We start from the raw sequence: 17,083 nt of genomic DNA, 5'->3' as shown, positions 1-17,083 counted from the left end.
CAGAGAGCACAGTGGAAAGGTTTAGAGATTATGAGCTTTAGTTAGCCAAATCGCAATTAGAATTTGGGTAATTCACGATGACTTGGAAGGCTTGGGTTTTTTGTTATTTGTTCATAGCATTATCTTCAGTACCTAATGCTTTTAAAACATTTTCACTAGATCTGTAATTATGTGTCTATTCTCATTTCTAATGAGAAATAAAATTTCTCATTAGAATTTTCGTCTTTAAAATTGGGAGAATAATACCTCTGTCTTAGGGTTGTTGTAAGGATAAAGTGGGATAATGCCTATAAAACTTCTAATGCCATTTCACTCCCTAAGAGGTTTAGGATAAGTACAGTGGGACTTTAACTGTTGAAAAATCATAGAAATAATAATTATCAAGGGAATGCTGTTGTTCTGTATTCCTGAATTTTTAGGTATTTGTGTGGATTGATTCTCTGGTAAGCCTAGTCTTGCTGAGTTGAACACTATCCTAAGCAATTTTATTAATGTCTTTATTTCCTGAAACACTGCTGAGTCACTCAGGCAGGCACTCGAGCTAACTCTCAGACCACATAGTGAATTTCATGCATTAGAATTTATTCAGTAATCCTCTCACTCGCTTATAAAATGAGTACTCATTATGCAGGACATCTTTTAATTAATATCGTATATAGGGACATAAATGAAACCACTCGTGTTTTCATTGTTTAAAAATTATAAAAATGGGATTTTCAATCTACTCTAGTATATAACTCACTCCCATTAATAGCATCAGCCCACTATAGAAGTGATGGTGTAGTCTGAAACACGTGCCATCTCCCCTCATCCTTTCTCAGTCTGTGCTCTCTGCCAAAACAAAGGAGTAAACTAAGAGAAAGACATGCTGTATAGAAGAGAGGAAATCCAGTGTGCAGAGAGAGAACAGAATCCTGGGCAGGGCTGGGGGCCAGACGGCAAAGGGAGAGCCTCAGATGACAGTGGTGCGGGCATGGAGGGAGGCAGCCCAGAAAACCTCAGGAGAGATTGCTTTAAGAAGATTCCTATACTATATTGATAGTTGGTGCTTCTGAACACCTTAAGAGACTTTTAGACAGTTTGTAGAGAGTGTGGGTTTGAATTAGTGACAAGTACATAGAAAACTAAGGAAGAGTGGGGGGATAATCGATGGTGAAGTGGAGGGGAATGTTGTGCAGAAAGAGGAAAATTATTAATAATATATGACTCAGCTATGAATAGCATTTTTTAAATTTTTATTTATTTATTTATTTATTTTTGGCTGTGTTGGGTCTTCGTTGCTGTGCGCGGGCTTTCTCTAGTTGCAGTGAGCGGGGGCTACTCTTCATTGCGGTGTGCAGGCTTCTCATTGCAGTGGCTTCTCTTGTTGCGGAGCACGGGCTCTAGGCGCGCAGGCTTCAGTAGTTGTGGCACACAGGCTCAGTAGTTGTGGCTCTCGGGCTCTAGAGCGCAGGCTCAGTAGTTGTGGCGCACGGGCTTAGTTGCTACATGGCATGTGGGATCTTCCCGGACCCGGGCTCGAACCCATGTCCCCCTGCATTGGCAGGAGCATTCTTAACCACTGCGCCACCAGGGAAGCCCTATGAATAACATTTTACATAGCTCTAATATACATTCAGGAGTGATGTATCCAAATTTATAATATAATTTTGGGAGACTGAGAGACTAGCAAGTGTATGTGTTGGGGGAGATAGGAGTGAGATAAATCCTAATATTCTGTAGTAAGAAGTCAATACATTATATCTACAACTAGAGAAAAATGAAGTAAAAATGCAGATATAGTACTTAGAATTATGTCTGCTCTATGAGAAGGGAGAAGTGGCAAAGAGGTGAGGGAACAGCCTTTTTTAAAAATAGATCTTTATTGGAGTAGAATTGCTTCACAATACTGTGTTAGTTTCTGTTGTACAGCCTTTTTAAACAAGCTTTTGACAGCTTATTTTTTAAGCATGTACATGTCCTTTGATCAAAATTAAACCTAAATAAAGATGCTCAGCTAATTCTGATCTCTGCAGACATCCCACCTCCCAGAGACTCATTACTCCAATCTAGTGCTTCTCAAACTTGCTAGGGTAGGAGAGGAGGGAGAAAGGAAATAAGGCTGGGAATGTGGATGTGGAATTAAATCTGTCTCTGACCTTTGGTCACCCCTTACTAGTTTCCCAGACCAGAAGGAGAGAGCTTATCTTGGGACTCCTTCTTTGTGCTTCTAGTGCATGCTTCCAGTTGTGGAACTGCCTTTGAGTGCAGCCTGACTAATGCCAGAGGGGGAAAAATGGAAAACTCACCACTGGTTAGATGGAACTTCAAATTCTAGTCTCCTTCACCAGTTGACCTGCTACCATTTACATTTCAGTGTCCCCTCAGACAGCTGCTCCATGTATTCTGTCCAGGAGTTATGGTACCACCCACTGGGAGTAACAGAGTGGAGTGCACTTACTCCATCTTTCCTGGAGCCAGAAAATGCACCCATTTAAAGTGAATAATTCAGTGATTTTGAGTAGATTTTCAGAGTTATGCAAGTATCACCACTTGCAGAAAATTTCCATCACCCCAAAAAGGTCTGTGGTGTGCATTTGTAGTCACTCTCCATTCCCACTCTCAGCCCTAGGATTAAGTTATCACCAGTGTACTCTGTGTATATAGATTTGCCTTATCTGGATATTTCATATAAGTGGAATCATATAATATGAAGTCTTTTGCGTCTGGGTTCTTTGACGGAGGATAATGTTTCTGAGATACTCCCGTGTTGTAGCATGTATCCTTTGTTCCTTTTTATTGCCCAGTGTTATTCAGCTGTATGGATAAAACACATTTATTTCTCCTGTCACCAGTTGATGAACATTTGAATTGTTCCCCTTTTCTGGCTATTATGAATAATGTTTCTAAGAACATTTGTGTTACAGGTGTTTGTGTGGATATATAGTTTTGTTTTTCTTGGGCAAATTCCTGATTGCTGGGTCATATGATAACTTTAACTATTTAAGAAATTGCCAAACGATTTTCCAGAGTGGCTGCACCATTTACATTCCCACCAGCAATGTATGAGGGTTCTAGTTTCTCCACATCCTCACCAACACTTCTTTTTGACTCTTTTTTTACTATAGCCATTCTACTAGGTATGAACTGGTGTTTCATTGTGATTTTAATTTGTGTTTCTCTAATGATTAATGATATTGGGGATCTTTTCATGTACTTATCAGCCATTCTTATATCTTTGATGAAATGTTTCTTCAAATATGTTGCCCATTTTAAATTGGATTGTTTGTCTTCCTGTTACTGAGTTGTAAGAGTTCTTTATGTATTCTGGATACAAATCATTTATCAGACGTATGATTTCCAAATATTTTCTCAGTTTGTGGCTTGTGCTTTACATTTCCTTAATGGTAACTTTAGGCACAGAATGTGCTTAATGGCACACAAATAGTTAATTTTAATGAAGTCGTATTTATCAGTTGTTTCTTTTACGGGTTATGCTTCTAATGTTATCACACTTCATGGTACAAGACTGGAATCTTACCCCTGAGATCAGAAATAAGGAAAGGATGTCTACTTTCCACTTCTGTTTAAAATTGTACCAGTCCAAAACTTGCACCTGTGCTGTGGGTACAGAAGGAGAGCCCCAGAAGAAGCCCTCTCTGGGCTGGGATACAAGAAGAGGGTCTCTTAAGGGTTAGAGAGTGGAGTAAAACCCTTATTTCTCCCCTAACCCATCTCTTTAAAAAAATTTTTTTTACCTGCCCCACAATCTCAGCCCCTAGGCAGTATTGCCAGGCAGCACAGCCATGAGCAGTGGCCAGGGAAGCAACTAAACATCTGAGGGGAATTGTCTCTGACTAGAACAACTCTGGTGTCCGGAGCATGGGTAGAATTCCCATTGCTTTTCTTTTTCTGTCTCCGACAGCGTGACCTGGAACACAGGACAGTCTTGGGAAGTATGCAGCAGAGGGAGGAAACTAAAGCCTCTGCTTTCTAACTATGTTGGAAGACTCAACATAAAAGATGTCAGTTCTCCCCAATAGATGTTTGGTGAAATTCCATTCACAATCCCAGCAAGGGATTTAAGTTTTTATTTGAAAAGGCAAGGGAAATAGAATAGATAAAATAATTTTGAAAAAGATGAATAAAGTTGGAGTAAATACAGTACCCAATTTAAAGACTTTCTATAAAGCTGCAGTAGTCAAGACAGTGTGGTGTTGGCAGAAAGATAGATATATAGATTAGTGGAACAGGACAGAAAACTCAGAAATAGACCCATATAAATATGGCTATTTTTTTTGATTGAAGTATAGTTGATTTACAATGTTGTGTTAGTTTCAGTTGTACAGCAAAGTGATTCACTTTTATGTATTCATATTCTCTTCCATTATGGTTTATTATAAGACACTGAATATAGTTCCCTGTGCTGTACAGTAGGACCTTGTTACCTGTTTTTTGTATAGTAGTTTGTATCTGCTAATCCCAAACTCCTAATAATACCCCTCTCCCAGGCCCTTTCCCCTTTGGTAACCATAAGTTTGTTTTCTATGTCTGTGAGTCTGTTTTTGTTTTGTAAATAAGTTCATTTGTATCATATTTTAGATTCCACATATAAGTGATACCATGTAGTATTTGTCTTTCTGACTTATTTCACTTAGTATGATAGTCTCTAGTTCCATTCATGTTGGTGCATATGGCATTATTTCATTCTTTTTTATGGCTGAATAATACTCCATTATATACAATACACATGTACACACACAAATACATACATATGTATGTATTTATGTATATACCGCATCTTCTTTATCCATTCAGCTGTCAGTGGACATTTAGGTTGCTTTCATATCTTGGCTATTGTAAATAGTGCTGCTGTGAACATTGGGGTGCATGTATCTTTCTGAATTAGAGTTTTCTCCAGATATATGCCCAGGAGTGGGACTAGGCTGTTTGATTTTTGACAAAGGTAAAAAGCCATTCAATAGAGAAAAGATTTTCTCTTCAACAAATGGTGTTGGAACAGTTAGAAATTCATATGCAAAAACATGATTCTCAACCTGAATCTCATGTATTATATGAAAATTAACTCAAATTTGATCATAGATCTAAATCTAAAACCTAAAATATTATAATTTTTAGGACCAATATTCAGGACCTTACATTAGGCAGAGAGTATTTAGACATGACATCAAAAGCATGATTTCATCAAGGAAAAAATTGGACTTCATTAAATTTTAAAATTTTCACTCTGTTAACACTGTTAAGAGAATCAAATGACAAGCAACAGACTGGGAGGAAATATTTATAAACTGGATATCCAACAAAGGGCTTGTGTCTGGAATACACAAAGGACTCTCAACCATCAACCCTTACTCCAATGAAGATGTTAAAAAATAAAAACAATTTTTTTTAATTAAAACATTCAGGGGCTTCCCTAGTGGCGCAGTGGTGAGAATCTGCCTGCTAATGCAGGGGACGCGGGTTCGAGCCCTGGTCTGGGAAGATCCCACATGCCACGGAGCAGCTGAGCCCATGAGCCACAACTACTGAGCCTGCGCGTCTGGAGCCTGTGCTCCGCAACAAGAGAGGCCGCGATAGTGAGAGGCCCGCGCACCGCGATGAAGAGTGGCCCCCGCTTGCCACAACTAGAGAAAGCCCTCGCACAGAAACTAAGACCCAACACAGCAAAAATTAATTAATTAATTAATAAACTCCTACCCCCAACATCTTTTAAAAAAAACAAAAAATTCAACCCAGTTAAAAAAAAATTGAATGCAATAAAAAAGTTGTCAGCAGATTTGACACTTCACCCAGGATGCTGTATGAATAGCAAATGAGCACATGAAAAGACACCAACCATTGGAGAAATGCCAGTTAAAACCATAATTAGATACCGCTCTATACCTATTTAAATGGCTAAAATAAAAATACCGCCAGCATCAAGTACTGACAAAGATGCAGAACAATTGGAACTCTCATATATTTCTGGTGGGAATGCAAAAATAATACAGTCTCTCTGGAAAAGTTTGGCAGTTTAAAAGTTACACTTACATTGTTACACTTACCATGTAATCCAGCTAGCCCATTACTGAATATTTACTCTAGAGAAATGAGAACATGTTTACACAAAAAGTTTTTTTTTTTATTGGAGTATAATTGCTTTACAATGTTGTGTTAATTTCTGCTGCATAGCGAAGTGAATCAGCCATACGCATACACACATCCCCTCCCTCTTGGACTTCCCTCCCCCCACCCCAGCATCCCACCCAGCTAGGCCATCACATAGCACTGAGCTGAGCTCCCTGTGCTATACAGCAGGTTCCTACTAGCTATCTATTTTGCACATACTAGTGTATTTATGTCAAACCTAATCTCAACACAAAAGACCCCGAATAGCCAAAGCAATCTTGAGAAAGAAAAACGGAGCTGGAAGAATCAGGTTCTCTGACTTCAGACTATACTACAAAGCTACAGTAATCAATACAGTATGGTGCTGGCACAAAAACAGAAATATAGATCAGTGGAACAGGATAGAGAGCCCAGAGATAAACCCACACACCTATGGTCACCTAATCTATGACAAAGGAGGCAAGAATATACAATGGAGAAAAGACAGCCTCTTCAATAAATGGTGCTGGGAAAACTGGACAACTACATGTAAAAGAGTGAAATTAGAACACTCCCTAACACCATACACAAAAATAAACTCAAAATGGATTAAAGACCTAAATGTAAGACCGGACACTATAAAGTTAGAGGCGAATATAGGAAAAACACTCTTTGACATAAATCACAGCAAGATATTTTTTGACCCACCTCCTAGAGTAATGAAAATAAAAGCACATGAAAATTTGTACATGAATATTTATAGCAACCCTATTCATAATGGCCAAAAAAACTGGAAAGAACAGGTGAATGAAGAAACAAACTAATATATCAGAATGGAGTACTATTCAGCAATAAAAAATAACAAACTTCTGGTACAACAACTTAAAGGAATCTCAGAGATATTGTCCTGGGTGAAAGAAAGATTATACACCTCATTCATGACATTTATGAAAACACAAAACTATAGTAATGGAGAACAGATGTCGGTTGCTGGGAGTGTTAGGTGTAGGGGGAGGGTGTGAGTATAAAAGGATAGCACAAAGGAGTTCTTTGGGGAGATGGAACTGTTCTGTCTTCTGATTTTGGTGATAGTTTTATGAATCTATACACATACTAAAACTCATAGAACTTTTCACCACCACCCCAAAAAAAGGTCATTAAAAAAATGACATAATACCAACTGTTGGTGAGTATGTGGAACAACTGGAACTCTTAACAGACTGATGGTGAGAGTGAAAATTATTACACCCTCTTTGGAAACCTGTTTCACAGTATTTACTAAAGCTGAGCTTATATATCCTTTATTGCCCAACAGTACAGAAATGTATACATGTCGTCACCAAAAGACATGCACATGAATATTATCACAGCACTATTCATTGTAGCCCAGACTAGAAAGTACTCTAATGTCCATCAATGGTGAATGGAAAAATATGTTATGATTATGTTATGATTATGTATTCATATAATGGAATACTGTGCGGCAGTATAAATAAACTATTGCATACAACAATATGGATGATACATAACCACACTGTTGAATGAAAGAATTCAGACATAAAAGGATGCTCTGTATCGATAGCTCCCAAAGTGCGGTTCTGAGACTTCTGGGGTCCTTGAGGTCCTTTCAAGAAGTCTGCAAGGTCAAAACAGTTTTCATAATATTACTAAGATATTATTTACCCTTTCTGCTCTTAATCAACTAGTGTGCAGTGGAGTTTGAGAGGCTGTGTGGGTCAGGGTCCAGGTGGGAGTCAGAAATCACACAATAATTTGAACAGAGACGTTTTAATATAAATAATTACTAACTATAATGGGATTAACTATAAGGGAGTATAGATAGTAGTAAAGGAAGGAAAATTATTAAGGAAGGAAAACCTTTGGAAGGGAGACCCCCTCCATAAGGCTGGGATTCAGACCTCTTTGGAGAAGTTTCTGTAGATGGTAGAGAACTTTGCTAGTTACCCCTGGCCAGACCTGGTTCACAGTACCCTCCAGAATGGGGACTGGTAAGGCAGGGTAACAAGCATAAAATATACTTCAGAGCGCATTTGGGCAGGAAATCAGAGCCAGAACTGCCAAACAGCAACCACCGCTCCTGGCTTTAGGCAACCAACTCTGGGAAGCCAACTGCTGGGGTACCTGGGAGACTTACTCAGAGTCTGCCTGTGGGGTGCTACTCATGCGTTTGGGTGTCTTCCACACACTCCAGTAGCAGCCACCCTATAGGAAGGAGAAGAAAACAAATGGAGGCATGCTAGAACCAGGAAGGGAGGTTTCTTCCTCCGGCAGTGTCCCTCCAGCACCCTCGACTGTCAAAGCTTATGTATGCATCTTGCCGACTGCAAAGGAGATATGCTTATAGGAGCCAGTTACACTATCGCAGAGCAGGCAGTGAAGGATATATTTGGAGATAAGAGGCAATAAATTCTTAGTGGGTTACTATATGAAAGTGATAAATCATCTCTTTGATAGCTACTGTAATATGTGTTTGTGGATTCTTCATTTTAAAATTTTGTTTTAATTTATAATGTAAATATTAATAGCTATAACCCATAGACAGAAGAACTTTGGGATCCTCAATTTTTAAATGTGTAAAGGGGTTTTGAGTCAAAAAGTTTGAGAACCACTGCTCTATATTATTTCTTTTAAATAAGCATTTAAAGAAAGAGGTAAAAATCATCTGTAGTGTTAGAGGTCCAGAGGAGTGGTTACCTTGGGAAGGGGCAGAAAGGAAGCCTCTGGGGTGTTGGTAATGGTCTGTTTCTTTATCTGGGTGCTGACTCCTTGATGCAGTCACTTTGTGGAAACACATTCACCTGTATACTTATGGTTGTCAACTTGTTTGAATGTATATTATATTTCAGTAAAAAGTTAAGACTCTTCTTTTTCCTCTCTTCCTAACCCACATCCTGTTGTTAAATCTGTGTGTGGTGTTTTTGCTTTGTTTTGTTTGCTTTTAAAGTAGCACAACCTTACACTGGCTAATTTTCATCCCTGAGGATGAAAGACTCAGTTGGGACAGGGTGGAAGAAAACTGCTTCATAGTACTGCCTGTGCTTATCCTCAGCTCTGTGCTCCCTACCCCCAAAGGGATCCCTCACCTCCAGCCCCACAAGGACAGGTGGTCCCTCCCTGGGAGAAGCTTAGCTAGAATGCTGAAAGCATCTCTGGTCTTCTCGAGTGCTTTATGGCTTTCTCAGGTAGAGGGGAGTATGTGTGTGTTTACCTGTTTGAGAGCAGTTATGAAGATTTTCCCATATTTTCTCTATATTTTCTGTTTTGCATTGAGAGAATATTTATGAATTTATATGTTCTCTGAATGATTAAATTCAATTGTTTGATTTAGGAAATTGTTTTCCTTTTTGTCATCTGTTCTTCTGGGTCCCAATAATTTGCTTTGCTCTCTGATTCTTCCATCCTGCTGTGAATGATTTCCATTTTAGTCTTCTTTATTTCCAGTGTTCCTATAGCCTTGCTTCCTTTCCATACAACCTCAGAATTTAATGCTTTAATGTCATCCTAGTAATAAATCTGGCTTATCACTCCTCTTCTGCAGACCCTGCCATCTCAGGAGTTTTCCGTCATCTTCCTGTCTGCTCCCTAGCCATGCACATGGCTAGCAGTACTGTTGGTACATGGCGAATTTGCCTAATCATCTCTGTGTCTCACTTGATTTTGTTCTTTTTGTTGTTTCAGTAAGCTAGCAGCTTTACAGTCACCATGACTGTTTTGTTTCCCAATTCTCCTGTAATAATAAGTAGGATTAATTTGTGAAAAAGGATTACATATGACTTAATGTGATTCAGTTAAATAATATTAGAAAGTCTTTTTCTGAATGCCCCTTACCCGTACACAAGCTACTCCTGACTTCACAGTCCTGCTCCAGTAGTCTGTGGGTCAGGTATACAGCATGCACCTTCCCATGAAAACATGAGTGTCTTGGCTTGCTCACCTACAAGGTACCTGAAGCATAGTACTAATGAGATATCTATAATGTGGCCGCCATTTATAACAGAGTTCTGATAAATACTGTCCAAAAGTAAGACTATTTGATATAATGCTATTATATCAATACTATCTGAAAATAATAATAATAAATAAAATGGTACTATTTTCAGATAGTATTATTTGGAATGCCAAGAACCTTCCCACAGTTTTCCTTCCCGTAGCCTAGGCAGCTAGTCTTTTGGACTTCACCTCCAGCCCAGACCTGGAGGGAGGGGACTGTAGAGAGGGTGGCAGGCTGTGTGGATCTTGGTGTGGACACAGGGTGAGCGGGAAGTGGACTGTGACGTGGACATGGGGCTGTGGTCTCAGGCGCCGGTGGATAGACAGTGAGGTTACTGGCGAGAGGAGAGGGAGACGTGCTGTGAAAGGGAGTCTTGGGAATGGTGAAGAGGTGTGGGAGGGGCTGAAATGGGATTTAATGAAGAAAGACAATGGAAGCTGTTTGTTTCCCCTTTTCTCCTGGGAGGGAGGAGGGACCAGTGCTGATGGGGCTCCCTAGTGAAGTCTCCTTCGTTTCTCCTTCTTTCAACCCCTTTATTTTACCTTGCCATCTTTTTCCTCTTCTATTTTCCTTTTCTTCCAGCTGCCAATCAGCAGCCCTAGGGTGCCACGTTTAGTAAGTAGGGTTATAGTGGCAGCTTCAGAAGAGGGCTTTTGTTGGTATTTTTTCTCAATTCTTCCCCCTTCTCTCCTTTCTCCACTCCCACTGACAGGTAATAATAGAGAGATTGGAGAGACCACACAAGGTTTGAGGAGTTTACGAGAGCAAGAAAAAAAGGTGGATATAGAGGCTGGGACAACTCTTAAAATTTGGGGGTCCCTAAGAAAGAGTAATACATGCAGTCTTTAGGAGAGGTTTTGTCCTAAAACAGATGCCTTGACGTCTGGTTACTTAGTGCTGTTGTTGCCCTCGGTTAGTCTGTTTCTAGCGGTTTCATCTAGCTAACAAGATTGAAAGAAGAGACCATGTAGAATTAGTATATTGATTCTGTGTGCAGGTATTTTGGGTGTGTTTGGTCTTTCTGATGGTTACATTTCTAAAGATAGTCTCTACTAAACAAGATGCATGTGGAAATTTCATTGTGGAGGGGGCAGCATCAAGACTGTGGAGCTCCCAGTCAGGCCCTGCCGCTCCCTCCCTTGGTCCATCCTCTGCTTCTCATCTGTGAAATGTGGCTTCACATACCCCACAGAACTATCAGGAAGTTTCAGTGACCAGTACATAATAGATACTCAGTAAATTTTAGTTTACTTCCTTTGTGGAAGGTAATCCTTTGCTTAGATTATTAAACTGTTAGACTGTAGTGGTTCTGATTTTTTGTCTAATGGGATTCTTGAGATACGTTCACTTTGGGATTAATGTAGCCTTAGTACATTACCCATTAAAACGAATCAGCAGAAAACATGTCAGGAAAGAGGTGTCTGATTTTAAGAATATAATTAACATCTTTAAAAATAGTTTTAATCTAACCATATAACTTTAAGTAGGTACTATTTTATTAAACATGCAACATTAACCAAAACTTAAATAAATGAAGTACTGAGAGTTGCACCACTAGAGCCACCTGTCTTATTCTTCTGTTACCCCTTACTTGATTATGCTATTGTAACAGTTTTACAAAGGCATTTGCTTTGTCTCTAGGTGTAAAACAAAGGTGTATCCAGATAATCTTCCTACAACAAGTGTGGTGATTGTTTTCCATAATGAGGCTTGGAGCACACTTCTGCGAACTGTCCATAGTGTCATTAATCGCTCACCAAGACACATGCTAGAAGAAATTGTTCTAGTAGATGATGCCAGTGAAAGAGGTAAATTTTACATTTTAATGCCAATAATATGCTACACCTTTTGTCATTATGGTTAAAAAACTAGTTGCTATCATTTTAACCTAATAATTTTATACAAACTTCTAATTTATCCTAAAAGTTATTTATAATGTTTGGACTCATTTCACATATGCAAAAAATTTACACCCTTGTGAAACTTAAAATATTACTTTAATTAGCATTTAGTTTGTGTCACATCTTAATCTTGTTTTAAAAAGAAATCTATAAAAATTTATGCAGAACAGTGAAAAAAAAACACGTAATTTTGTCAGGATTTTCTCTGTGGGAAGCTGCAGCCCTGAGTCAGTGGAGAAAGATTGGCTCTGACTGAGAGCCATGAATAGAGAGATTTAGTTCCATGTACAGTGGGAAGCATCCCTGACAGCAAAACAGAGCCTGAGCTGGCTGAGCCTTAGCTCTCCAGATTCTTCTTAGGTTTTCCGTTTCCTCTATTCCTAAGTTCAGGAATAATCTATAGCTAGGTACATAAAGGGTGACGAAGGAACTTATGAAAAAGTGGTATATAATATGTTTCTGATCTCATGATGAATCTCTACAGTGGCTCTTGCCCAGACATTCTTCCAAGAATCTCAGAATTTTTCACAGGCTTTTTTTTCACAGCACAGCTGTTCATCATTGGTGTCATGTGTTTCCCCCAATATTCCTATACTCACATGAGAAAAATTTGGAGGGAACTATGGAAAACGGCTCTTCCTTCCTTGCTTAGGCAGCCTTAAACTTCATGACCCATCTTTTCAACCTTTTTTGTTATTATCTTCAACTTTCTCACCTATCTCTCATTGCATCTGCTAAAATAGTTTAGTCAAGTATTATACCTTCTCCTCCCTGTGCCCACACTAAATATATATGTTTAACCGTGATGAATTTAATCATTTCCTATCTTAATTATTGGGAATAATTTACTCATTGATAACAATTTAAATCTTCTTACTTTGCCAGGTTGTAGAGGTACAAATGAAGAATAAGATACAGCCCTGCTGTTTCAAGGGCCTTGTAGCTTACTTCCTTAGTCTAATCAAGGAGATAGTTTATAATTACATAAAACATTTAATAATAATATATAATGTAATTAATGTCAAAATGAATGAGAGCTGTTATAAATTAAGAATACCACACTTAAATAATTACTGTTGACAGAAGCATAAACCCCACGTGGATAATTGTTAGCTAGGAGTTAATTAATCCCTCTTTAAGAAAATTAGCTGAAGTTAATTTTAGCAGTGATTCATACAGACATCTATCCTGCAAGTGACTTTTACTTATATGTTGATATTTGTTAAATGTTCCTCAAGAAGAGATATTTTTCCTCAGAAGAAATGATTTATTTTTCCAGTCGCCCCTTTGTTTTCTCCATTATTTTGTTGAGTGCCTGAGAAGGCTGTGAAATAGTAAGTTTTTGTAGGATGTGGCCTAACCAGCAAGACTTAACATGTCTGCAGCCTGAAATGACAAAGATAGTCACGTATCCCGGTTCTCTTTTACCTCCCTCATGTAGGCCCTTCTGAATCACCCCAGCCTTTGTAAACCTGTAATTGGAAACGTGTGGGCAGGTGTCTGCCTCGCTGCCCCGTCGGGCTTAGTCACTAAGCAGGACCCTGAGCGTCACCCCACAGCCCTGATCAGGGACCTGGCTCTTCTGTATCTTCCTGCCTGGAAAGTCTCAGGCATCTGGGTCACCACTTCTGATATTTGGGAACCCCTGGGCATTGTGTTTTTGTGGTTATAACTGCAGTCTTGCTATCCAGATTGAGAATTATCTAATCTAACTTTCTTGTTTAGGTGGTAACTTTGGGCCCAGGAACCAGAGCCAGCTCTCTAAGTCCGCTCTTTCCTATTCATGAGGCACAGCCATGGCACCGTCATTTCTCACCTGGCCGATGAAATAGACTAATTAGTCTCCCCACAAACACTCTCACCCGATCCTGTCTGTTCATGCTGCGTGCAGAGGGAGCTTTTAAACGTGCAGACCTGACCGTGTCACTTTTCTGATTAAAACCTTTCCTCTAAACAAGGACCTACTGTATAGCACAGGGGACTATAGTCAGTATCCTGTAATAACCTATAATGGAAAAGAAGCTGAAAAAAACATGTATGTATATATAACTGAATCACGTTGCTGTACACCTGAAACATTGTAAATCAACTATACTTCAATTAAAAGAAAAAGAAGCCTTCCTTCTAAGGCCTGCAGGACCTGGCCTCTGCCTGCATCTCCAGACATATCTCAGATCATTCCCTGCCCACCCCAGCCCCTAGTTCCTCTTGTATGTTTCCTCAGAATCAAGTTACACTTAGGCTTTCCTGACCTCCTGCAACCAGGTCATGTCCCTCTGAGCACCTCTCAGAACACTCTGTACTCCCACAGCTCTCCCCAGAGATTAACCTGTTTACTTGTCTATTTAATGACTGTCTCCCCCAACCCTGCCCCGCAGACAGGCACTATGACTCCATCAGGACTATTTGCTCACCATTATCTCCTCGGTGTCCACAGTGCCTATCGCACAGTAGACAGTCCAGAATATATTCAGTGAATGAAGGAAAGAATAATCTACCAGTCAGTTGATCCTTATTTCTACTCCGTGTCTGCACAGACTTCCTAACTAGGTTGTGTAGTGTGCATAGTCTGCTCATGGCCTCAGGGTATTGGATTTCACGGTGAACCTGCTGAGTTGTCAGTAGCTCCATTTATTAAGTATGAAGTAGATGCTATAATTATCCCTATTTTATTGATTGAGCAAAATGAGACTTCACATAAACCTAGGGTTTAACCTCTTAACTGCTATGTAGTCATGTCTGTCATAACTTTACTGTTAAGGGGTCTGTAATGAAGATGGAGTCTGGATGAATCCCTAGTTCATGTTCAAAGTTATGCAGTTGTCATCTCAGAAGGTTACGTTAAGATTTAGAGTTGATATAGTGTTCTGAATCTGAGATGACTATTGTTTTTTTCATTTTGCACAAAAGGAAACAGAGGTTCTTATTTAAGTAGGGATTAGGAGTCAGATTTATTACACTCTAAATTCTTTGCTCTTTCTACTGCTCTTTAGAGCTCTGGCTAAGATTTCTCAGATGTTGCTAGGAGCAGTGAAATTTTCCCTGACATTCACTCTCTGACAGCCTCCCAACTCCCTGATGCAGAGATGCCTAGGGATCCATTTATAGACTAATAGCTATAAAGATACTCTAATAAGATTCTCTCTTATTTTTAGATGACATAGTACCTTCTAATCATAATCACTTAACACCCCTCCATGGCTTCATTTTTGTAAAATGAGGTTTGAATAAATAGTTCCTAATCCCCCACCTAGCCCTGAGTCCATAATTCTGTATCAGGTGTTAGGAAGATACCTATTTCTTAGCCATATTGCCTGAAAGCCACAAAGACATCAAACAAAGATGCCAAGAAAATTTGTTGAATAGCAACTTTTTTCAACTACCAGACCAGAGAATCATGCATTTTTCATTTTAGTTATAGACAGGACAGAATATTATAACTTTCAAAGATACAGAATTCAGGGATTAGATTGCTTTGATTCTTAATAAGCACTTTAAACTGTCTAATATTTTGGGGAAGACTTACTGGGCAACCCAGTGTGACACAGCCGAATTTGACTGGTCTAAGGTACTAGAATATATCTCACACCTTACCACATGAGATTCTGTCAAACTCTGGACATAAAGAAATTTAAATTTGGATCAGGTTGGGTGAATCCGCAGTCCTGAATTGTTCTCTCGGTAGTTCCCTCCTAGGATTTCTTGCTGCGGGTGAAAAGAGGGGCTTTGAAGTCAGGCAGACCTGGTTTGAATCTTGGATCTACCTCTTAATAAGCTGTGTCATCTTGATCAGTTCATTTAATATTCTGAGCCTTAGAGTTTCATATCTAAAACATGTTTAATGACATCTCATAGGGTTGTTATGAGGATTAAATGAAATAAAATATGTAAAGAACCTGGCATTGTACTAAATAGGCATAAAGTGGTAAAATGTTGTTTTTCATTGGGGTTGGCACTACCCTCACCTTTTTTTACTCAGAATCAAGTTATATATGTTTCTGACCCTAAGGTTTGGTTCATAAAATCATGGTGATCAGATAGGAGTTCTCCACATATTTTTCAGATTTTCTTTTTAGCCCAGATATTTTAGGAAGTGTATTAGCAGACATGGAAATGATTGGTGTTCTGGTGTAGTGGGACACAGAGGCCTTTTTTTCTTTCACAGTTTTCATAGTCCTGATTATTCCATTATTGAATCAGTCAGGTCTTAACCAGTTCCAATGGGCCAGAACCATTCCACTACTATTTGTCTTTCCCTCTCCGCTATGTAGGGAGCCCTTTGGATTCCCACGTTTAGTATTTAAAGAGCCCCTTAATACTTACACCCTGACCTTCGTTACTGGGGTCCCAGGACAGAGCTAGTCATAGGAGTCCTAGTAGCTCCATGTCAAGTTTTTCCTTCACTAGAGAGACTGTCCTTGTACCTGTGGTATGGGGACAAATTGGAAAGACATTTGATCACCATCTGTCACTTCTCTGGCATAAGCACCATGAACTAACCTGATCTGAAAAGGTTCCTGTCTTTGGTTTGAGGAAGTGGAACCTTTTCTGCTTTTTAAAATCAATTGTGTACTTTGGAGGCAGGAACTCCTTGGCTTAGGAGCATAACCTCTATCTGACCTCTCTAGGATAGCTGCTGACTTCATCACCCATTCACTCTCCCTTTCTCTCTTCCTCTTCAATTGCCCTTCCCTCTGGAAACCTTTTTTGCTTAGACCGACCTGTCTGGTAAGGGTTCTGTTTGGTCTTATAGCTCCAGTCCAGCATTCTCATCTAGCTTGACCTCATTTCCCGCCTCCTGAAAAAGAACTACATAGTCAGAGACTGTGATAAACTATAAGACAATTTGTTTCTGCCTTTGAAGAAACCCCACAATTTTCTGAACTCTTAACAGCTATTGCATATTGTGTTCTTTCTCTCTATTGAAGTCTGGATTTAATTCTCTTGCACTACCTTCTTTCTGTTCCTGATCCTTAAGCATGATTAGAGAAAAGGAGAATTGAGCCTGACGGAGAGCTGCTTAGAGAAGTGTGGTAACGTGCCTTTGACTGAGCCTGAGCTCAGAGGCTCTCCCCTAATTCCT

General features: G+C 39.4%; 1 protein-coding gene across 4 annotated transcripts in view; it reads left to right on the top strand.

The window, feature by feature from the left end:
• The window catches only part of GALNT1 (polypeptide N-acetylgalactosaminyltransferase 1), a 125,467-nt gene that overhangs the window by 78,978 nt on the left and 29,406 nt on the right, over positions 1 to 17,083 (top strand). For all 4 annotated transcript variants that reach the window (XM_067699327.1, XM_067699326.1, XM_067699329.1 and 1 more), the window contains one exon: positions 11,741 to 11,907. In XM_067699327.1, coding sequence (XP_067555428.1) covers positions 11,741 to 11,907 — 167 coding nt within the window. The remainder of the gene's footprint in view (positions 1 to 11,740; positions 11,908 to 17,083) is intronic.

The sequence above is a fragment of the Pseudorca crassidens genome, chromosome 12 (genome assembly GCF_039906515.1).
Source record: "Pseudorca crassidens isolate mPseCra1 chromosome 12, mPseCra1.hap1, whole genome shotgun sequence".
In the NCBI taxonomy this organism is placed as follows: domain Eukaryota; kingdom Metazoa; phylum Chordata; class Mammalia; order Artiodactyla; family Delphinidae; genus Pseudorca; species Pseudorca crassidens.
This window is presented reverse-complemented; position numbering and strand designations above follow the sequence as displayed.